We start from the raw sequence: 24,632 nt of genomic DNA on the forward strand, positions 1-24,632 counted from the left end.
AAATATACTGTCTTACTGGCTAGTTCCCAGCTTCAATTGTAAGGTAGAACTGACACTTACTGATGCATCTAGGAGAGTAGATTCATAGCACATCATTTCTCAAATATTTAAGCAAATTATTTGAAAAAAAAAAATCCTGTATAATTATTATTTCCATATTTACCCTACCTTATGTGAATTTCAGTATATTAGAGAAAAGTGGTATGTTCCTGTTCTAGAAGTCAGACAACATTATCTGCATTACACTTATACAGAACTATATTTATAAACTTTAATTTAGAATCCAGACATAAAAATAGGCATAAAAGTTGTGGCTGCTCATATGGAGCCAGGAAAGACCTATTTGCCTTTGAAATTTCTACACTGTGGCTTCTGTACTACCTTTATTTCTCTATTTCTGCCTCCCACACAGCAGTCCTGTTTGTGAACTCCTCCAATACAATGTGTGCAGCTCATGGAGCTCATCAGTTAAGCATCCTGCCTCCATTCTGCAGAGCGCTTGAGAACATTCTTCAGAGCTTGCTTTATTTGAGCAGAGATATCTTGCAGATGTTTAATTTAAAGCTCATGTGTAGTCCCACTGAAGTAAATGGGATTACTGAAGTACTTAAAGTAATTCCCTGCTGAATCAGGCTTTTATGGGTAAGAATAAATGTGCCTAATTTTTATTCATGCATCAGATATCTATAGACTAATAGTTTAAACTAAGCAGTTTCGTATCCAGTTAATGTTAAATCTCTGGAGTTAGTGTGTCTTCACCTGCTGCATCTACCATCCCTATACCAAGGACCTTTTTACATAAAACCCCACAGCACAGTTTTTGCATACATACTGTGTCATCAGGCACTCATGTTTCGTATATATACAGTGTTATCAGACCTAGTGCTGTGATGACTTCTTTGTAAATGATAAATAAACTGCACCTGGCCCTTGTATTTTCTGAGTGTTATACGTATGAAAGACTTCAGAAAAGAACTCTTATAATGTAGATTAAAAAAATAGCGGAAGCAATTCTATTTATTTTGGACAAAAGAGATAAACTCATTCATAGACCTATAAGTGCTTACTTCCTGTATCTATGGAGTTGTAGAATAATTTTTAACTTAATACTGGGCAGAAGGAAAGGAAACAAAATCTGTGGATCTCAGGTCTTTAACACATACATGCTAAAGATTGCATATGAGCAATACTTACACAGCAGCCAGAAGGAAACACATATTGGCATGAACTAAAGTTGAGGCTTGTTAATGCAAAATCTGTCAGAAAAAAAACCACCAAAAAACTCCAAATAATAAATCTACAACCTTATCAGCAATGAGACACCTGTGACGTCTTACATCATCAAGACCTGGCTGACTGATGCTAAGAGTTCTCTGCAAAGCACTTCTATTCTCACATCAATCAAAATTTAAATTTTCAGCAGGGAATAAGAAAAGGCTGTCAGTGACGAATTCATCTTGTCATCAAGTGTCAAGTTCATTTAAATTGATTACTTCATTTTAATGAATACACCTGAAAATATAAACCACATGCAAAATTACCACTGATTTCAGCATCATTTGCTGATCACTAAAAAAGGAGCCACTGACACATGTCTGATAACAGAAGAAAAATAATACGATTCCTTCTTAAAATTTTCATTGTTCATCTCTGGCCCATCTGATCTTGTTGGTTGATCTAATCTAATATTAAAACCTGTAAAATTTAAATCAAGGGGGTAAAACAAAGGACTAATAGGCAGATGCCTATTTCATTTATGCAACAATACAACATCTTCTACTGTACAGATGTAAGGACTTAAGGCAGCCCCAATTAGTTACAGGTTTGGGATACCATAATAGACATTAGATCAATAGCTTTAGGGATAAACAATTTATCTTCAAGTAACAGTACAGTAACACATATGCATCAGGAGTGCAATTACCCAGGTCATTACAACAGCAAATCCAATTATTCACTAGTACAACTACTGAGGTGGAAATGACAGCAAATCCAGTAATTCACTGATACTGATACTCAGGTTGGTAAAGGACTTACACAACCGTGATTATTGTCCAGGCCGTTAGGTAGCAGGACATGGCTGCTTCTTCAAAGAAGCAGCTCAGATCCACAGAGGGGCTAAGACAATCTCATACTCCCTCAAGAGGCTACCTCTTCCACTGCTAAGTTGCAGAAGCACTGTCTGGACTTGCTAACCTGTCATCACTCTCCACCTCTGCTCCCCTCTGTGCTGGCTGTGTCCCTGCTATGCACAGGGTGTCATGCAAGGCAATAGTGGCTTTACACCTCTGTTGTGCACACAGCACCCAGAAACACCATGTAAAGTAATAGTAGCCCCCCAACAGATAAACCCAATGCTCAACAGCTCCAGTTCAAGCGCGACAACTCATGTACTTCACAAAAACTTCTCGTATAATAACATGCAGTTATAAACAGGGGACCTCAACGACTAGTTAATTGTATACCAGTATCAGTTATTATGCATGCTGAATTCCAACGGGTAGTTACCCACACCCATATAAAATACCTCACTCTTCCGAAATCCTGTTGGAACGTGACAGGGCTTTATCTTGTGTCAGAAGAAAAAAATCAGAAAAGAGAGATTAATAGAGTGAAAATAGTAAACTCAAAGTATACGTGTAATCACAACTATTGCTTCCAATCTTTTTCTTGAGTAAGAAATGCAAGACATGTAGGGCATAAAACCTGATGAGGTCAAGCAATACTCAGAGGATACTGTACCACATCTTATTCAGCAATCCCACCCACTGCAACCTTTTCAGACTTCCCCTCCATTCTCAATAATGACTTTCCAAAACTCTCAAATTGCAGTGAAGGTCTCACTCCTTAACTTCAGAACACTATACAGCCTTGTCCAAAGATATGTTAAAGACCGCGTGCCTGTGCCACAGAAACAACATTCCTGTATGGTTTTTTACACTCCAGGAAAAATTTCCCGGGAAAAAAGGGGCATTGAAAGTTTCCCCACCTTGTCATGGACAAGGCACAAGTCTTTGATGGTGTCTTTTTTTTCTTTGTACGTATGTGTCCAAATACGTTTGCAGAGTCTTCTACCTATGCACATTCAACCGGAATTAGAAATCCTCTTATTGCAACAGAAACAAGGCTTTATAGCACACACTTCTTATGATGAGAAAAGACAACAGAGGCACCTATCAGTTATGGTGCTCAACTCTCCCCTAGAAAGAATAGAGATACTTTGGCATTGAAAGCGCGTAAGCATGAAAGTCCACTGTGTAAGCATGGCATAAAAATGTACACAGAACAATGTGCTGTGAAGCACAATGCTTGAAAATTTTAAGTTCAATGGGAATGTTTAGTATGCGCAATATTTTAATTTCATTTCAGTTTAAGTCAAAACTGTTTATAACTGGGCTGAATTTGGCATAGATTTCTGAAGCTTAACTGTTTCAACTTCTGATGCCTTTTGTTCAAATCCTTCATTTACAATTATGTTTCTGGTTTTACTTATTACTACTAACATAGCTATTGCTATTTCTCCATGTTTCCAAATCATCTGTGTCCAGATAGTACCACTCTCCATGACTGACAAGGATGATTCATGCTTTTAACAAAACCCCCATTGAAGAGGAACATTTTATTTCAGATTTTCTTCCAGTCCTGGATTGTAACTGTGAAAGAACAGAAAGCTAAGATGCCCTATGACAGGAGCTTTCAATCCCTTCTCCACTATTCTGTCTACTGTTTCTACTCTTTCACGTTTCTCCTGTCATTTGCCCTTATATTTTTATCTGATTATCAAATATCTGGCAAAGGAGGACTTGGCAGGATTTAGCGCCCTTCAGTCACCCGTCGGCCGTGAGGCTGATGGTATAATGAGAGTGACTTATGAAGTTCCCAGCAGCCTCGATACCATTCACGTTCCTTGTACCCCCCATTTCTCCAGCCGTGGAACACGGTGAGCTCCACGTGTGGTTTGGAAAAGGGACAAACCACAACTCGGCTCTGCCCTGCATGAACAACTTCAGCTGAAAGCTAGTCTTCAAGCTCAGGGAAAGTGAAAAGTAAAAAAAAAAAAAGGCAAATGAAGACTCACAAGTAGCACTCGAAAGCCCTCTCATTTTGCCTACGTTGCAGGTGCAGCAGCAACCTGTTCGGGAACCCGCGGGCGGGCAGCGCCGAGGCAGGGCAGGGCGGCGCAGCCGGAGCGCGAAGTCACCGCTGCCCCCCGAGCACCGCGGGGGCCGCGGCGCGGCTTGCGCGCTCCCGACCTCGCCCCGCCCCGGGACACGCGCGTCCCCGACCACCGGGGGGCACCTTTCCCCCGGAACGAAGGGCACACGGAGACCTCCCCCAGGGGCAGCCGCCTTTGCCCTGTCGCTCCCGGGGGAAGAGCCCACCTAGGTGCGGCGGCAGCCAGCGTAGCCCCCGGCCCGCCCCAGGGGCGCGCACCTGCCCCGCGGCAGCGGCGGCCACACCGGGGGCGGAACCGGGCGGGCGCGGAGGGGCGGGCGGGGAGGAGCGGGGGGCGGGCGCCGCTCGCCGCCGCGGGGCTGCGGCTGGGCTGGGCGCGGGCGGCCGGCCGGCGGAGCGCTCGCAGTCGCGGGGAGCGCCGGAGCTGTCGGCGGGCGGGAGGGGAAGGCAGGGCAGGGCAGGCGGAGCAGGGAAGGGAAGGCGGGCGGGAGGCGGCGGCGGCGCCGCGCTCGCCCCGCTGCCCTGGATGACGGGCGGCCGGTTCGACTTCGACGATGGCGGCACCTACTGCGGCGGCTGGGAGGACGGGAAAGCCCACGGGCACGGCATCTGCACCGGGCCCAAGGGGCAGGGCGAGTACGCCGGCTCCTGGTCCCATGGCTTCGAGGTGGCGGGCGGCTACACCTGGCCCAGCGGCAACACCTACCTGGGCTACTGGGCGCAAGGCAAGCGCCACGGTCTGGGCGTGGAGACGAAGGGCAGGTGGATGTACCGCGGCGAGTGGTCTCACGGCTTTAAGGGGCGCTACGGGGTGCGGCAGAGCCTCAGCACGCCGGCCCGCTACGAGGGCACCTGGAGCAACGGGCTGCAGGACGGATACGGCGTAGAGACCTACGGGGACGGAGGTGGGCGCCGGCGGGGGGCGCCCCGCGCGCGGCGGCGCCAGGGGACGGGCGGGCAGGAATGGAGGGGGGGCGCGCCTGCGTGGGCGCGCCGCGGGAACGGCCCTTCCTTCCACCCCCGCGCCCTCACCGGGGTCTCTCCTCCTTCCCTAGCCCGAGGCGGTGCGCCGTTCCCTAGCCGCCCCCGAGGCCCGGCTGGCGGCCAGGGAGCGCCACAGGTGCCCGACGCCCGCCCCGCCCCGCTGCGTGAGGAGCCGCCCGGCCCCGGCTGCACTCCGGGCGGGCTGCGCTGCCTGGGCTCGGCGCTTTCTCCCGGCCAGCTGGTAGAAATCCGTATTACGGCCGCCTGCAGATAGCTTTCCTTGCTCCCCGCCCGCGGTAGCGATGGCTGGGGCGGCCAGAGGCAGGCGAGCCCCGCCGCCTCGCCCTCTTCGCACCGTGGCCGTGGGGAAATGGCAAGAACTTAATAACAGAGCCCTTGTGCGGTGCTGCTGTGCGGGCAAGGGTGGCTTTGAGCGCTCGGTTGGTAAACAGGAGGCTGGGGGTAATGGAGTGGGTACGCAGCTTGCGTAAAATCAGTGAAACTTGGGTCCACCCTCATGTAATAACTACTATTTTTACCAAAATACGGGATAGTTTAAAGCATACTGCTTAAAGCACGAGGTGTGTAGTGAAGTTACACAGACCTGCTTCTCACACCCTTCACCACGACAAAGCGAATGTTCCGGGGCTGAGCTCTCGGTAGGCGTGCGGAGGGAACGGGGCGATCCGCCCTTCTGCCGAAGTCGGGAACGGTCAAGAAGTCAGGGTTCAGTAAGGTCACTGAGGACTGGACCCCACTGGAGCCCTCAGTTACAGTTATTGTACTTCTGTCACTTCATGCTGTGCACGCCAAATAAGCCTGATACTCTTTAATTCATCCTTTGCTGCTATAATGTCATTGGCATCAGTGGAAGTGCCACCTGCAACTTCTGTAGAGTTGCTCTTTAACTTGGAACAATCTAACAGGTTTGGTAATACTCATTTCATTCAGAAAACGAAAAGTACAATGGGTTTTGCACCTTTCTGTCTCCTTGTTTATGCATATTTGTAGCTGTCTGAAGATTGTTTCCTGGTGTGGAAAGTTCTAATGTTCAAAGGCAGCTGAGATGTGTGTTTGTGAATTAAAAAAAAAAAAAAAAGGAAAACACTACCAAAATCAAAGTATGAAAGAGATCAGGATTTTATTTTCACTTTCACTATGCAATACACGTCTCAATTTTTTATTATATTTGTTTTAGCTAATAAATTACAAGCAGAAGAATACCTGAATTTGCAGTGCCATCTCATTTTTTAATTTTTTTTTTCCTGGAAAAGTAAATTGCCATTCCAGTAAATCTTCTAGAAATTATTTTTTCAAACTCAGGTTCTTATTAATAAGTTCTTTTTTCTTTAGGCTTCTTGTGGATTTTTAAAAAATCTTAATATAATACTGATTATTGGAGGTAAATTCTCTAAATTTTTAGACTTGGAACCGCGTATGAAGTGTGCAGTTCACACTGCGAGATTTTTAGCCCTGTTGCCTGAAATCTGTTGTCATAGCCTCAGACTTTTGCATGTTGCAGTTCATCCAAACAGAGGGTGGGAAGTCCCATTGATTTTAATGAAAGTACTCATGAATGAAGCAGAGCAGTACGTCATAGATGTTTGCAGATGTGTTTTTGTTTTTATGCTCTGGAAACAATAGCTGTACTTGCACACCAGAAGAATATATGAAATGTTCTTATAAGGGAACCAGATTTACATATGTGTCTTAAACATACTTTCAAACATTTGCAGGAAAGCTCTCTTGATGACCCAAGAATACCAGCTTAGGGAAATAACTCTTTAGACTCTGCCAATTGCCAGTTTGTTTTCAAACTTGCTATACTCTAGGCCTCTTTGCTGCTATTTTTTTCTCTTTTTGTTTCTTTCCCTAGTATATTGTTTTAGAATGCATTGGTGGTATTAGGAGATGTGGTTTAGGGAGGGAAAAGGAAAATAAGCATTGACAGTGTTCCTCAGTGTTTCTGCGCACAACATGAGTAATAAATGTCATGCTGTGTTTAGATGCTTAAAATTGTCACTCAGTCTAATCTCTGGGGAAAACATTGTGAGTTATAAACCATGATCCTCCGTTCATTGCATGTGATTACGCAGGGCCTTAAAGTGTCCTGTCAGACCGTTCCCGACGGCAGTCTGGATTTTTGTGCCTCCTTTAAACTCCCTAGGTTTGCTGTATCTGTGTGAATCTGCAAACCTACCAGAGCTTTTCTTATGCAGGGACTGTGGGCTAATTTGAAACTTCAGTATGTCTAAATGAGTTATTTATGGTCCTTCCAACAGTAGCAATAACTGGTTGTGTGGTCGTGTTCCACAGAGGGAGATCAGTGGCAAAAGCACCCTAAGCAGAGGTCATCAGTAGTACATATGTTCATTGATTTCTGAGAGCTCTTCTTTCTAGGTCTATGCTTATCTAACATTTGAGTCTGAAAAGCATGCAAAAATCTTGATATAACAACGAATTTGTTAAAGCACAGAATATGTAAGTAAAGGATAAGAGCAAATGCAGTAGTTAAATGGGTCCTTGGCCTCTCAGTTTTTTTTCACAGTGCAGTTTTAAATTTTAGCTGCAAGTGAGCAATGACATTTACAGCTGTCAGATGTACCAAAGGTGTTTTAGAAGGGATGGCATAATGTAACTCTAAGGAGACAGGTTATGAAATTATATCTTGGAACAACCTGCCAACAAAAAGAAAAGGAAAAAAAAATACTTTTTAATATGTGAACACCTTTTCAAGGGAACCAGTTAAACACCAGATAGATGGTCAGTAGAACTTGTGGCTGAATGTTTCAAGGGATAGCAAGCCTAGCTTTTGAAAAATCAGTGCTGAACAATGTTATTGTTTTATGGTCAAATAAAATTTTAAATTAGATCCATAATTACAGTGTTAAAATTAAAATTTTAACAGTTGACCCTTATAGGAACTGCTTTTGACAGTCAACTACAGAATAAGGTGAAACATGACAAGGTGTGCTTGTTGATATATCATTCATATTTATATCTATATAGAGAGGTAAATAGTGCATATGTTTGTATCTTCATATGGTATCTTCATATGTGGGAAAAACTTTTTATCATGTCTTATACATTGTAGTATTTGATTATTTTGAAACATTGACATACCTTATCTTGCTCATTTAAAGATTTCTAAATTTTTTTTTTTGTTCAATAAGGTGATGCAGTTAAAGGCTGATATAGTCAGTCAAATTACTGTACAAGTCTCTTGTATCTGCATTCTGGACACTGCTCTCCATATGCCTTTAAAATACTTTTCCTTTAAAATATAGGTTGAAAAATAAAGGAAAACTTCTCTTTAGAAGAAGCTGGCATTGATTTTATTTCCCCAGTAGAAAGAAAAATTGGACTAATGAATAGCACCACATCAATTGTTCTTGTTTTAATGCCCTTAAGAACAATCGTGATCACTTCCATTTCTTTATAGAGTAGGGAAAAATACAAGTCCTAAATTAGTTAAGTATTTTTGAGCTTTCCATGTTTATTAATTAAAATATTAATATTATACTTTTATAAAATTCTATACTGAAATAAATTGATTCTGCTTCAAGGCTGACATTCAAATAGCAACATGGAGAGCCATAATTATGATTTGCTGCTCTAATGTAATATTGTGGTATAATCAAAATTAGACTTAGATTTATTATTTCAAAATGAAATTAAGTGGTGCAGAATGTTAGATTATTATATGTAGCCATAAGTATGTGTAGCCAGATTCTTAGCTCCAGCATATCATTGGAATACTAAGGGGATCCCAGAAATAATTAGGGACAAAATGAAGTCATTTATGCTCATGAAATATTGATATATTTCTAGGAAATGTCTGTTTAATAAAACAAAAAAAATTACAATGTGGCTGTATATTTGCAGTATTTACAGAATACGTCATACCAGTGCTTTGTGCTCATGTTTCTATTTGTTCTTCCCCATATGCTGAGTTTTTTAAAATAATCATGTTCCTAGATTCAGCACCCTTACAACCAGTGCAGCAGGAGGTATCCAGGATACAGAGAATGAGAAAGAAACTAAGAAAGTTGTTTGTTTGTGTCAGCAGCCATCTGTTAAGACAAAAACCTTCCACTTGGTAGAATTTTCTACCAACACAAAATAATTATGTTGTAGAACTTCTTTAGTATTATATAATAAAGAAAACAGACTTAGCAAATTTAATTGCGAATTAACATTGAAATAAAACTTAGAAGAAGAGGTAATTCAGTAAAGCAGTACTTGATAGATGCACACAACCAAAACAATATGCTTATACAAAGGAGATAGAATCTCAGAGCCAGTCAGTCTCTAAGATACATCTAAAACTGCAGATATTTCACAAAAATTTTATCAATCACTTAATTTGACATTTGATGTTCAGTTCTCTGAACAGTTAATAGGTACTCCAATTAAAGCAGAGCAAAATAAAAAAAGATATTTTAAAGATTGCTTATTCATCCCTCTGTAAGAATATTCAGATTTAAAATAGCTTTGTTTTTTTAAAAAAAGAAGCAGCACTTGGTAGGCGAGAGGCTTCATTTTGAGGAGCTTAAAGCAGTTTAATGGAAATTTGAGTGAAATTATACCAGAAAGCGATGATCTTGTGTTTGCTAGTTGTGGGGTTCCTGCTACCTTCCTTTGGAACTTCTAGTACAAATGGCTTTCAGAGACCAGACACTGGCAAATGTCAAAATGAGAATGCCTTTTGAGAATATAACAAAAAAATTGTTAGCAGTAGTAATCTGTTAAAGGTGGGGTTTGGTTCAAATGCAGCTTTGCATGGACATCCATGACTTTTCATAACATATACCATGTTGCTCTTTCTTACACTGCTGTTTAAAAATTTTTATGAAAATAGTTGTGGTTAAATATGTTTGATAGAATATTGTGCAATATTCTGTTTGTTGCTGCCTTCTCTTTCTTACATACTACAGAGCAAATGAAAGGCAAAAAAAGGGCTAAAGGATTCATGCTTTTGATCACTGTCACAACATAATGCAGAATGCAGTGCAAGTTTATGTGCTGGGGATACCAGAAAGTGTTGATATGAAGAGTTCCTAAAGAGAAGGAAGTATCAAGGTTTTGTTCTTTCATTTGAATGCACGCAAAAACTTTAAAAGATTTAATTTTACAATAGAGATTTATATTAGCAGATCCAAAAGCCCATCTGAAGACAATTTAGTGTATTGTCAAATAAGTCCTGACAAGGAGAGGTCTGTAGCCACCTTAAACCCAGGATAACAGGACGTTTACTTCTACTTGCCCTTTCTGTGCGCAGCTGGAGGCAAGAGCTGTGAGTGTCCTGCTCTCTCCATCTGTTTCTCCCTCCTCAACTGACTTCATATAATGTGGATCTGTTTTTGCTGACCACTTCCCATCAGTCCACCTTAAAAAAATGTAGAGGGAGTCCTGCTTTAGAAACTTCTCTTTGAGTTTTCCTGGACAGATCCATTAAAAAATGCTTATGATTATAGCTACTGTGTCTTAGTTGCCAAAATAAATTAGTTCAGCTGTGAGAGTGAAGCATTTGCTAAGCAGAAAAATAATTTATAAGAAAAACAAGTAACAAAAGTAGTTTATCTGCTGTGTCATGTACTGTGATTTTTCTGCATTACTTCTTACCAGAACCAGAGCTGACAGTGTGGTATTGCCTGTAGCGTACTGGATGTAGAGTGCTATGTCTACTACAGCTTCCTGAATTTAACTTCTCCTTATTCCTTTAAAAGGTACGTACCAGGGGCAGTGGACAGGAGGGATGCGACATGGATACGGTGTGCGTCAGAGCGTACCCTATGGCATGGCCACTGTGATCCGTTCGCCCCTCCGAACGTCTCTAGCTTCACTTCGGAGTGAGCAGAGCAACGGCACTGTTCTGCATGACGTCACCTCAGACAGTCCGGCTGGAACAAGAGGAGGTTTTGTGCTCAATTTTCACAGTGATCCAGAAGCCATGGGCATTAAGAAAAAAGGAGGCTTGTTCAGAAGAGGATCCCTTCTCGGTAGTATAAAACTTAGAAAATCAGAATCTAGGTCATCGATATCTAGCAAACGGAGCTCTGTCAGGAGTGATGCTGCTATGAGCAGAATTAGTTCTAGCGATGCCAACTCTACAATTAGTTTTGGAGATGGTGACTGTGATTATAGCCCTATGGAAGACCATGTCGATGCCACCACTACAGAAGCCTATATGGGTGAATGGAAGAATGACAAGCGCAGTGGTTTTGGTATCAGTGAGCGTTCAAATGGTATGAAATATGAAGGAGAATGGCTGAATAACAGGAGGCATGGATATGGATGTACGATGTTTCCAGATGGCACCAAAGAAGAGGGAAAGTATAAAAATAACATTTTGGTCCGTGGAATAAGAAAGCAACTTATACCAATACGAAACACAAAAACTAGAGAAAAGGTGGATAGAGCAATAGAGGGTGCACAGCGAGCAGCTGCCATGGCGAGAACCAAAGTGGAAATTGCAACTTCAAGGTATGTTGTTAAATGCAAGGTTGTAAAACTTGACTTCCGTGAGTACTTGCTTAGCATTACACATACAAAACTTAGAACTTCAACTCCTTTGAGTAAAGATGTTCCATGTATGTTCCATGACATACTGTGAAAGTAAATTTCCATTCTCAATACATTTCTGCTTTCACTCAAGAGCTGCTGTGTTATGCCTTTAAACCTGTTTGGAAAATAAAACTGATGAGGTAATGTAGCAGATTATTTGGGAGACATGAGGCAAAGATTGAATATCTTCCCATAGGCATGTTCCAATTATGCTTATTGTATTGTTGATTTTTTTGGGTAGCATCTGAAAATCACTGAAGTTACTCAATCTTGGGCATCTTAAGATGCATCTGTTTATCTGAGAGACGGTGGTATGAACAGCATAAGAATAATGGTCGGTGCTGTTGTTCTTAGAGGCTGTTCATTTGGTTGCCAGGGCAGTATCTGCCAGAAGAGTTCTGTATGAGGACTCTTCCATTTTGGAGAATGCTTCTTCTGCATTGTCTGATGATAAGACCACCACTTCAAATAGTGGTGGTTGTCTTCTCCCTGTGCCTCTGCCACGTGTTTGAGATGGGAGAAGTGTATGGGTATTAGCAGTGGGGAAAGATGTCATTTACACTTTGAACTCCTAAACAACAACCAAGCAAAGTTGTTTGAAATGGAATTGTTACAAATTAAATCAGTATAGACAATTTTAATAGGCTTTGCTATTAAGTTTGAGAGCTCTTCAAAAAGCTGTTTAATTTTTAATGCTTTCCAATAACTTTCTGTGGCAGTTTCTCTGTTGTTGGTTTTAGTTTGTTTCCTCAGGCAGTCTTTTTTTGAAATATGCTTTGGATAAAAAAAAGAGTCCAGAAATGTGCATGAAAGAAAATCTTCATGCTATTTTAGAAAGAGGATGTCACATTACACTTAGAGCTGAACAACTGATTCCTGATTTAGTGTGGTCACTAGTGTGTCCTCAGTGACTATCCTTTTTCTGACAGTCATAAGGAATACGGAGAATACTAAAACCTGCATAAGTGGAAAAACTTAAATATATAGATGGCTCACAGCGAAAAGTAATTGAGACACTAACGTGAAGAATTTAGCATACTGGTAAAGAACCTTTCTGAGTACTGGTCACCTAAGTAACTAGAGGGTAGCATATACTCAGTTACTTCTATAAATATATGTAAGGTGAACCCGTAGAGGCCATTCACTTCAGAGTTGGACTTGATGGAAAAAAGGGCTGGCTGCTCAGGAAGAGTTTAGGAATATGATTAGGTCATGTAGAAAGAAAATTAGAGAGATAAAGGCACAACTTGAACTTAATCTTGCCACTTCTGTGAAGGATAATAAAAAGTCCTTCTACAGATACATCAATAGCAAAAGGAGGGGCAAGGAAAACCTCCATTCTTTACTGGACATGGGCAGGAATATAGTTATCAAAGATGAGGAAAAGGCTGAGGTATTTAACACCATCTTTACCTCAGCTTTCAACAGTAAGACAGGTTGTCCTGAGGACAGCTGGCTTCTGGAGCTTGTAGAAAGAGATAAGAATCTGAATAGCCCCCCTGTAATCCAGGAGCAAACAGTTAGCGACTTGCTGAGCCACTTAGATCCCCACAAGTCTGTGGGACCAGATGGGATCCACCCAAGGGTGATGAGGGAGCTGGCGGAAGAGCTCGCCAAGCCACTCTCTGTCATTTACCAACAGTCCTGGCTCACAAGGGAGGTCCCAGATGATTGGACATTGGCAAATGTCATGCCAATCCACAAAAAGGGCTGGAAGGAGGACCCGGGAAACTACAGGCCCATCACCCTGACCTCAGTACCTGGCAAGGTTATGGAGCAGATCATCCTAAGTGCAATCACACAGCACCTACAGGATGGACAAGGGATCAGACCCAGCCAATACGGGTTTAGGAGGGGCAGGTCCTGTCTGACCAACCTGATCTCCTTTTATGATCAGGTGACCCGCCTGGTGGATGAGGGGAAGGCTGTGGATGTGGTCTACCTGGACTTCAGCAAAGTCTTTGACACCATCTCCCACAGCATACTCCTGAAAAAGCTGGCAGCCCACAGCTTGGACAGGGGCACACTCTGCTGGATTAGGAACTGGCTGGATGGCCAGGCCCAGAGAGTGGTGGTGAACGGTGCTGCATCCAGTTGGCAGCTGGTCACTAGTGGTGTCCCCCAGGGATCAGTGTTGGGCCCAGTTCTATTTAATATCTTTATTGACGATTTAGATGAGGGGATTGAGTCCACCATCAGCAAATCTGGGGGGGAGTGTTGATCAGCTGGAAGGCAGGAGGGCTCTGCAGAGGGACCTGGACAGGCTGAAGAGTTGGGCTGATTCCAACGAGATGAGGTTCAACAAGGCCAAGTGCCGGGTCCTCCACTTTGGCCACAACAACCCCATGAGAAGAGCAACAAGGCTGGTGAAGGGACTTGAACACAAGTCCTATGAGGAGAGGCTGAGGGAGCTGGGGTGGTTTAGCCTGGAGAAGAGGAGGCTCAGGGGAGACCGCATCACTCTCTACAACTACCTGAAAGGAGGTTGTAGCAAGGTGGGGGTTGGTCTCTTCTCCCAGGCAACTATCAGTAAGACAAGAGGGCATGGTCTTAAGCTCTGCCAGGGGAGGTTTAGGTTAGATATTAGGAAGAAATTCTTTACAGAAGGGGTAATCAGGCATTGGAATGGGCTGCCCAGGGAAGTGGTGGATTCTCCGTCCCTGGAGGTTTTTAAGATGAGACAGGATGTGGCACTTAGTGCCATGGTCTAGTATCCACGGTGGTGTTGGATCAAGAGTTGAACTTGATGATCTCGGAGGTCCCTTCCAACCCAGCTGATTCTATGATTCCATGATGATCCTTGTGGGAGCCTTCCAACTGAGAATATTGTGATTTTATGACAGCATACCATATTAGCAAAGCAGATCAGTAATAGGTAACTTGAAGAAAGTACTGACAGTTAATGTTCTGTCAGTACATAATAAGCCCTAGTTCTGAAAAATGTGATGTGTGGAAAGGGAGAGTCAATGTAAAGCTATTAAAAAATTGTAATCTGAGACCATTAGGTTCCAAGTCAACAGTGTATGCACTTCCTCTTTAAGAAGGGATATGTCTCTGAAGAGTTTTATTTGCTTTTCCTTCCCTTCGATTTTAGGTGGAGGACAGAGTTCAAATTGCTTCTTTTGGAACAATTCATGAAAACAATGTTTATTTCTTGAAAATACGTTTTTGGAAGTGCAACAACAGAAGGCATCAGCTGTAGAGTGCAGCTGTGATCCTGGGCTATCTATCTCTCCCTCTGGTTTCTTAACTGAGAGTCTCTTTGAAACAGACTACTAGTATGGATAACAAGATTGCAGATTGAGGTTTCCTGTCTTTTTAGTAGCCATTGCATTAACTTTACTCGCACTGATTCAAAGGCCAAAGACCTGACACCAAGTCAGGCATGAAGAATGCATTAACTTGACTTGTGAGTGCATGTTGGATTCACCTAGTAAGAACGACACAACTCTTCCCATTTCTCGAGTTTTCAGAATTGCCTTTAGTAGCAATGAGTAGGAGCAAGGCCATGGCACTGTGTGAACTAAGGGACTGTCATGCTGGCAGAGTTGGTAGCACTGACTGTCTTAAGAGCCAGGTTATCTGGGAGACATTCTAGAGTAGCATTGAGGAAAAAGCTTCCAATAGTTGCTAAATTCTAGGTTGACTGGATTGGTACAGTTCATGATGAAAGAACTTCCGTCTCACTGAAACTTGAGGACCAGTATTGGTGTGACTGCGTTTTTTACCAAACTGATATATTAATAGTACATTAATCCTTCAGATAGTAGCATTCCTGCAATGTCTCCTCAGACAAATATGAGGATGGTGGTCTTGTCTCTTTCTAATGATCACTACTGCACGAAATGTCTGGAAGGAAGAGTACCTTTTATCATCTCTCTAATAGGTAATACTAAGGTGGTTCTGCCCATGTGACATAACCTCATTGCACACTGGCCTGTAAAACGTTCTGTGTTTCAGGCTGGGCAGATGTCACCAGCAATGTGTGCTTACTGTAGAGTTCCATTGCATTAGTGGAAGAACTCTCTAGATAGAATTTTTCTCACCCCCAAAACCATCTAATATCCAAGTTTTCATTCGAAAGGGCTAGAAACCTTGACTCTTATCCAGATAAGAGTCTTTTCAATGCAGCTTTGAGTTGCATGCTGTTCTTCCTGTATTGTTTATTCCCAAAGTGTTTGCTCTGAAAACAGACCATACTCCTCTTCATAGCTCCCTGCTGGTCATGACAGGTTTGGCTGATAGTTTGACCTATGACAGATGTCCACACAGTCGTCAACAAGACCAACCACTGTTTTGCTTTATATTCCTGATGTCTTTTTGTGTCTGAAATTCTTCCTTAATAATCTGTGTACTCTTCCTTTATCTAAAATGGCAGTTTGGTGTATACAGAAAAATCTAAAAGTTGGGGTAAATAGTGCTTCTCTGAACCTGAATTTACACTGGCTCTCCTAACTTAGCCTTTGGGTTTTTGAGACATTTGTACTGAGGTGTTTTGGAAAGCATAGCAGCATTTCTCAAAAGACACCAGATGACAAAATTGTGGTATGTATAAAAAGCTTCTGTATCAGAGAAATAATTAGCAGCCTCTGCTACACAGGTCTGAATTCAAAACAGATTATAAATTAGCAATGAATAAAAATGCTTTTAAAATTATAGCACAGCTTAATAGTATTGGTTGTGTATTAGAGTTTTACTAACTGTATTTAAGGAAAAGTATCTCGGTGCAAATATAAAAATCCCAGAATTTGAGAAACTTCAGAAGTATGTTCAATATTTTTTCCTTTCAAAATATTAAAAGTTGCTTTTTTAATGTCATTATTATATGCACTAATTAATTCAAATTTGTCTTTAACACATTGTGCAAAAAGCAGTCATGTTTGTATGCCATTTTTGCGTCTTCCTTTCTAAAAAGAAAAGCTGCTTTCCAGAAACTTTTGATAAATTCTTTTCTACACATGTGAAGTGCTTCAAATGCTGGAAGATGTATGTTTGGAAGAGCCCTTTGGAAGATATTTAAAAGCCCCAAATGTCCATTTAACCAAGAGTCAAGTTGAAACTCATTTTGAAGCTGTCACGTAATTCTCACTTTAGAGGTTTTGAACTTCCTTTTCATTACTGTCATATGTCTCATTCAAAGGAGATATCCCTCTGTAGTTCAATATAAATTGGAATTGTATTAGAGTACTTCTTTCTTAGTATGAAAATCACTTAGGTTCTCATTATAGTGTATTATATTAACTTTGTCTTCATCAATACTTACCATGGTAAAAACTGAAATGTTTCTGGAATTAATTTTCAGAATTTGAATATAAACTTACCTTCAATACTCAGCATTGCTGGGTGGTTTTTAAAATACATCAGTCCTGTAAGTAAACATGTAGCACTGGAAGCAGAAGGAATGATGTTTGTTTACATACAACCCTTCATGTACCAAATTCTTTCAGAAAAGTCAATTTTATGGATTCAGAATTGAGGTCTCAGAGCCAGGCCCTTCCCCCCCCTCCAGATTTTTTTCTAGGTAGTGTTTCCCTTGAAAGATCTTTCCCTTTAAGTGTTGACTCTCTGAGAAAAAACAAACTTTGCAGGCACACAGAGGGACAAGATGCAAATACAGCAAGGGTAAGAAATATGAACCAGAAGATAGTGTGTGGAGGAAAAGGGAGAAAAAAATCAAAAGAAAAAATCTTTTCTTGTTGATATTTTCCTTATACTACATTGATCTTTCAGATCATAAAACAAGCAGGTTAAAGAATGGTAATTTCTTTTTTATTCTCTTTTCCACAGAAGCTAAAAACTTTTAATTACTTTAAAGTTTTCAGTGAGTTTTAAATAAGATCTATGTACTGTCATAATGTGCCACAAGAACTTCTGACCTCCTTAAAAGTAATATTTTAATGGCCTCTCATTAAATGAGCACCTGAGGTTTGATGAAGGATAATGGTGCCTTTGTGTTAGGCACTGCACAAACAAATCACACTGGCTAGAGACCTTGCAGTCTGGGAAAATGGCAGTGCTCAACAAATGGAAAGAAACTGGCAAAAGCCTGTGAAAGGATATGAGATCAAGATAACAGTAAAATCAATATCTTGCTACTAATAATATGGAGCAGTTCCTCGTTGTTAATTAGCTGTCTGTGCTCAGATAGCAGTGACTAGCAAGCCTCTAGTCAGGAAGACCTCTTAAGCGGAGCACTGAACTTCTGTGTTTTCTGCAGCGATTTCTTTTTCAGAGTACCCTTTTTAGACAGCTTGATATTAATTATGTTTATGTCCAAATCAACAGATGCTATGGCTAAGTTTCAGCCTTTTTTTTTTTAATAGAAACTACAGAAACTCTGGTTGTGATCCTGTCTCATGAGCAGGCTGCTTTGTTCTGCGTTGCTTTGAAGGCGTCTCGAGTTGTTACAAGTGGATGCAGGAGGAAGGTGCAGCAGGATTTACTTGGTAGTGAAGACCCAGTATACTGATTTCATTTGGGAGCAAACCCACTGCCACAGCGTGGACTTTCTTTGGTCCCTGCTCTCCCTTGCTGTCATAGTGGCCTCCTGCAGCCGTTAGCGGGCTTGTGTAATGTTTGGTGATGATGGTGATTCAGAGGACCGCAATTTACCCAGCCTGGTGCTACCTCAGCCTGGGGCATTGGTGTCAAGTCACTGGGCAGCCCCTGCTGCTGAACGGCTTGGCTCAGTTCTCCGCCTCAGAGCACCAGTGTCCGTAGTACATCAGTTATTTAACAACCCCTGCTTCTATTTTTCATCACCGTAATTCAGAGTAATTTACAGTAAGCTGAAAACCCCACACTTGGTGGGGTTATATGAAACGTGTGGAACTGTCAAGAAGGAGTACTAAATGGTTCAGTAGCCAGTTCCTTTGTTGCATTCATTGCCCTGCGTGACCAGTGTGCTCAGCTTGACCTGAACAAACTGTGATTTCTAGGGAGAGCTGGAATTATATGCATGTGATAGTACAGTTTGTGTCCACACTAGAAGGCAGCTGCCAGTCATTCCAAATGGCACTGAATTATGTGCACCACACACAGCTTTCCATGATGGATTTAGCTGACTCTACCAGTCTCACTTTACTGAAGAAACTAAACTGGTCACTTGCAAGGCTAGTTCCTCACACGCCTTGGAGATGCTTTACTTATTATAGCTGAAATATGAATATTGTGTTTAGGAATAGGATCCAACAAATACCAGAGGTATTTATATAAGACTGGTTGCTTCAGTACAAAGAGCTGCCTTTGGTTCAAAATGAACTTTAATTACTTTGCTGCATAGTCTGTTTAAAGATAACAGATTAAATGCTATGGTAAAACTTAAAGTAAGTCTTGAGCTACTATGGATAATAATTTTAATGTTGATTCTACATTCTTTAGAGGAAACCATATGTTACTTGAATCCTGTGGGAGTTATACCACTAACTTCAGTGGGGCACATTTTCACTCAGATTTCACAAACAACTCGTTGGTAATATAATATAATCTTGGACTGTTCCTCAGTTATTTGCTGGTGAATGAATAATACATCTGTTTGAAATATATAAATCATATAAACATTGCTACACAGATTTGATTTCTTTTCTTAGTAATGTAGTAAGATTACATGGCTGAAAATACGCAAAATTATTCCTGTACTATCCCTCAGCTTGAAATTTTAAAAACCTTTGAGTATTTAACTTTTTGATCAAAATACCTATATCCAAGTGCACCTGCTTACAGCCATAAGTTCAAATAGGGACTTGGTTTTTTTTAAAGCAGTTCTGATGTATATCCAGTCTTACCTTTTGTTTGTATTACAAAAGGAATTGTTACTCCAGAGTTGCTTTTCTAAGTTCTTTAAGATCAGGAGATTGCTAATATAAGACTGAAAATTTTTCCTGCTTTCAGAAAATAAATGAAACAATGCCGCACCACTGCTTTTAAAATAACCTTCTAAGAAAGCTTTTTTTTAGTGTACAAACCTCCTTGAAATATTTCTTTGTACAGATTATAAGTATTTTTTTCCAGGTTCCAGAATACTTAATTTAGGAGTTGAGAGAATCTTTACAGTCAATGAATGTAGCTAGCAGATGTATATGACAACATTAATCCTTTTTTAATGATACTGAGATACATGAAAAGACTAATATTTTTCTGTAGTCACAGAAGATGAGCTGTTATGCAGATTCTTGCCTTAGTATTTACACAGCATCTCAGTTTTGATCTCTGTTACAACAATTGTTCAGAAGCTAAGCCACAAACAGCATCTGTCTCTCCTGACTTTCCAGAGAGTTTCTGTGGTGGAAACAAATATCCATTTAAAAAATAAAATCTGGATTGTTTGTACCGGTTAGTCACACACGAACTGTAGCATAAAGTCATTAGACTTCAGTTATTGACTCCTATAAAAATATTCTCAAAACCAAAAAAGATCGATTTCTGGTGTATATAGTACAGTTGCATACATTATGACTAGTAGTACTTGTCAGAGCTTGAGTAATTTACTTGTTATTTTGCTCAAAGACTAAATCAATTTTTACAGAACCTTCCCAGCTTATTTCTTCAAAGAATAAGAAAACGTGCTATCATCTAACTGTAACATCGTTGATCATTATTTTACAGAATAGGATGTTTCTCACTGAACAACTACAGCAGAAGAATAGTCATTTAAATGATTTAGTTAATGCCCCATACATTGATCTAATTGTATATTTCCCAAATCATAATGGATTAATTTTCTGAAAACTGGTGTAGTTCAGTGGATAGTGCTGTTTGAATACTAATTTTTCAGTGATAACATATTATGACTTCTGTTCATTTTTCTGTGATTAATACATTTTTTTGGTTTATGTATCTAATAGATGTAGGTACATATTTGCATACACTGACTTGCATTCTTTTGCCTACCTCACCATGATCTTCCTCTTTTAGTACTCCTGTATTTGTACTTCATGTTTTCTGCTTCTTCATTCTTCTATGGTTTTTACTCTCTTTGTTTGGGGAAGCAGAGACACAGTTTCCGTGTGGTTAGTGTCCAGGAATAAATTTCTCCATACAAGTTTGTCTCTTCTCAAACCCATGTAAGTGTTTAACATCTAAAACAACCTATTGATTATTCCTTTTGGCCTCTTAAGATCTAGTTTTCCCAGATCTGATGAACAGAAGTAGTCTTCCAAGAGCTCATTCATGAGGTCATCTGAAAGCCACTTACTTCATAAATAAAGTTAGGGTTCTTCTGCCTTGCACATCACTCTTACACTTAAATTGATCTTCATTTGCCGTTTAAGAGTGATCACTGAGTTTTGTGCAGCCTTTTGCAGTTGTCCCTCAGACTTCTCTAACACTGTCATTCACAAATTCTGCCACTTAGATGTTCGCATCTTTTCCCCAACATTTATGAATGACATGGGTTCTCAGCCCTGAGGCCTGTGGGTATCCAGTGGTGAACCTTCTCAGTTGGGAAAATTAATCATTTAATCTGTCCCATTATATTCTGTTTCTGAACTAATTTTTTGTTCACTTAAGCATTTCTTCTCTTTTTTTTAATCTTAATTTCCAAAGAGTTTCTGATGAGAAATGCTATACTTTGGTCCTGCTCTACATTAAAACCTAGGGATTGATGAGAAAAGATGATATTATTACTGTTTTGCACTTAAAAGCCAGAAATGTCCTTATTAGTATCTGATTCATATGAAATCAGTTAAATGTAAGGTCTCAGTTCTTTTGTTCTAGGAAGTTAAGAAGGAAGACGTATCCTTTTATCACTGAATCTGGTTGTTTAGTTACCTTACTGCTATAATATAGCACCTCCACTTAGTGCTTGCCTCAGTTTACTAGTGTATATAAGATGAGGGAGAGGTCACTTTGCTACTGCTTTTACATTACTTTCTGATTTTGGGGTGAATCATTTCAAGGATCTGTCTTTCTCTGAATTTTTAGACAACTTCATAAATAAAGGCGTTGGATCATGTCAGTCTTACAGTTATGCAAAAGGCCTTAAAATCGAAATGTGGAAGCAAATAAGACTCAAAAGATTCTCACTGTTGAGGTGGTCTGTTGGCAGATGTGGACATGCATCACAGTCCTGGTTTGCTCTTATTTGGAGCTGAGGTTTTGTACCTGTTCATGGATAGAAACTTGACTTCCATAAGGAAAAGAAGTAAGACTGAGAAATCTTGGTGATCGCTAAGGTGAAGTGACTTCATAGGAACTGAGTCTGTGTGTGTGTTCGGCCCAAGTTCACTTTTTAAGCTCTTTCACTTATGTATGATGTCCATTGTATAAGCATCTTAGGAATACCCTGAAAACAAAGAAAATAATGTCAAGCACTAAAATACAAAATGTATTTCAGGAATAATAAGGGAACCATCCCTGGAGGTACTGAAAAGCCATGTAGATGTGGCACTCAGGGATGTGGTTTAGTAGTGGACTTGGCAGTGCTGGGTTAATTATTGGAGTCAATGATCATTTCCAACCTAAACAATTCTATGATTCTATAACCAAGAGTTAAGAGTGTGAGCCAGCAGATACCAGTTGTCAGAATGCTTTGTGAACCACCTTAAGCATTGGGTGTCTTTTCCTTATGTCTCCTGCTTGGAGACATGTCTTTACTAACATATCTTGACCAAGGACTTATTTTCCCTTTTACTAAAAATCCAGTAATTATGCACAGTCTGGAATGTTTGTAAATGTATTACCATTTATGACATTGTTTTGTGCTTCAGAGAACAGTACATTTTTGGAAATTAGCAACAAAGTTGGGAATGGCATCAGTTCTACAAATATCAACAGAATAGATAAGCTGGTGACGTTTTCTGATTTCAAAAATGTTTGATTTGTGCAAATCTCTTGAAGTAATAGTAGTTTCCAGTGAAGAGGCCTTCCCCTTCTTTCCATGAGGGCTAGATTCCTCGTGCAAAACTAATTCATGTTGGGAGGTCTAATGTTGCCAGGCATTTAAAATTTCTTAATAGTGCAATGTGCAGGTAAAAATATTGTTTTATATTCTCAATAATGAATTATCAGAAAAAAATCACATTGAATGTGTTACAATCCCCAGTGATGTTTGAGAATGCATGCCGTATCTGTGAAGAATGTGGTATTATTTCCTAATGCAGGAATATCTGTTTCAGAAATTGTTTTTAAGACTGAAATGGGACAGATAAAAAATTAGTGTATATTTCATATTCTCAATATTTACACCGCCTACACAAGATCTAGTTATGTTACTTGCTTTTAGTTGAACTTCATACTACTGCTTGTTATCAGGGCATTATCACTGAGCATTTTCAACTCAAAGTCTGTATCTATGTCTGTGATATGAACAGATACGATGCATTTCTGATGGAAAAATTGTTGATGGAGCTCTGGGAATGAACCTTTGTTAGCAGAAAGATTAAAGCAGATAGCATTTAGCTTTTAGCTTTACTGGGCTTGTGAACAATGACTGCAGAGAGCAATTAGTCAAAATTACAGTTCTGAATAAATTCCCTAAAGTGTTTATGCTGAATTTGATTTGATGTTTTCTTCAAATTTTAGTTGATCATAATATGCTTTAAATGGCTTTTAACAGTACACTGATAAGTTCCAACACTGTAATGTAGTCGATACTGGATTTGAATTCATCTGCTCCTTGCACTTACGATTAAAACATAGAAGTGGTCATGAAACCTTTATAACAGTTAAGTTGTGAGTTAGCTGCTGAGAGATGATATGCTGCGTAACATGATGAATTTTGGCTGTGGACCTTGGTGGTGGGTGAACAGTATGAAAGAGCTGATGTCTCTGTCAATGAACATGTAGATTTCTGCTGTTTCCAGCAAGGATGAAGCCAGAGTGGAGTCTTTTTGATATAAAATATTATTGAATTTTGGACCATTATTTAAAAAAAAGTCCTCAGAAATGTTGAATTGTGCCCTGGTGTTTGAGTAGGGGTTGCACAAGCATTGGTCTGGTGAAACCTATGAACTCATTTCCTTATAGCAAAAGTTCTCCCATTTATTTGCTATTTCACAGCATATTTAATCAGCCCTTTGTAATAATGAAGGCATTTTTGGTCGGCAGTTCAAAGAACATACTGACTGAGTCTTCATAGGTCAGTCTGAGAAAACTCAGCTTAAGCTATCATCAGAAACCTTGCTTGTTTTTTCAAGGTCCCTGACAAGTCAAGAAATTCTGTTATGCTTTCAGTGTATCTATGTGATACTTGAAAAGATACTTTTCTTTGAAAAGGATAATTAATTTGCCCTGAATTTTCTGGTACATGAAAACACATATTTGAGCAGATGTATAACATAGCCCTGCTTAATGCATTCAAGGAAATAATTCTGGTTTTGCATAGAAATTTACTTTGCAGAATTAGGGTGACAGGTTCCTCTTGGATTACCTGCTTTTATGCGCTCACTGTTAAAACCATTTCATATCATGTGTCTGACTCTGAAACAATTTATTGTCCTTCCTTTAGTAAAACAAACTTGCACCTTTGAGATCTTCTGATCTTTTCCTCTGTTGATTGACACTGAGTTGTCTCATTTTGCAAGTAAAAGTTTGAAGGGAGGCAGAAATTGAGCCTGCTTAGTTGCAAGTCAGCTGAGGAAACATTTTGTACACAGCTTTGACATTTCCATCTATTAATAAGTGAAACTTTAAAATAAATTAAGACCTTTTAACAGTTAAGTCCACTGTAGTTTGTTTCAGATTACAGCAAGCAGTGGTTTAACTCATTTTTTTTCAAGAATATTTGCTGTTTGTAAAGATATTTTTGTTGTGCTTTCATCCTCCTATGCTTTCCATGCTTTCAGTTTAAATGTTTTGTTCCTCTCGAGATTAATTTGAAATAGAATATAAGGGGAAAGAAATAGCAGAGTTCTGTTAATATCCCCATTGCATTGTAAACCCACATTTTCTGACTTTTCATAGTAATA

The 24,632-nt window shown here is 40.2% G+C and overlaps 2 protein-coding genes across 4 annotated transcripts in view; one reads left to right on the plus strand and one right to left on the minus strand.

The window, feature by feature from the left end:
- Positions 1-4,938, minus strand: part of GDAP1 (ganglioside induced differentiation associated protein 1) — a 32,638-nt gene extending 27,700 nt beyond the window's left edge. Inside the window, exon 1 of the mRNA XM_027692674.1 lies at positions 4,883-4,938. The gene's annotated coding sequence lies outside the window, so the exon portion shown is untranslated. The remainder of the gene's footprint in view (positions 1-4,882) is intronic.
- JPH1 (junctophilin 1) overlaps positions 4,661-24,632 on the plus strand; it is an 83,544-nt gene continuing 63,572 nt past the window's right edge. For all 3 annotated transcript variants that reach the window (XM_027692477.1, XM_027692300.1, XM_027692386.1), the window contains exons 1-2: positions 4,661-5,081; positions 10,890-11,646. In XM_027692477.1, coding sequence (XP_027548278.1) covers positions 4,703-5,081; positions 10,890-11,646 — 1,136 coding nt within the window. In that variant the 5' untranslated portion in view covers positions 4,661-4,702. The remainder of the gene's footprint in view (positions 5,082-10,889; positions 11,647-24,632) is intronic.

This window comes from Neopelma chrysocephalum, unplaced genomic scaffold, assembly GCF_003984885.1.
Source record: "Neopelma chrysocephalum unplaced genomic scaffold, ASM398488v2 Primary Assembly neopelma1_22, whole genome shotgun sequence".
Lineage (NCBI taxonomy): Eukaryota > Metazoa > Chordata > Aves > Passeriformes > Pipridae > Neopelma > Neopelma chrysocephalum.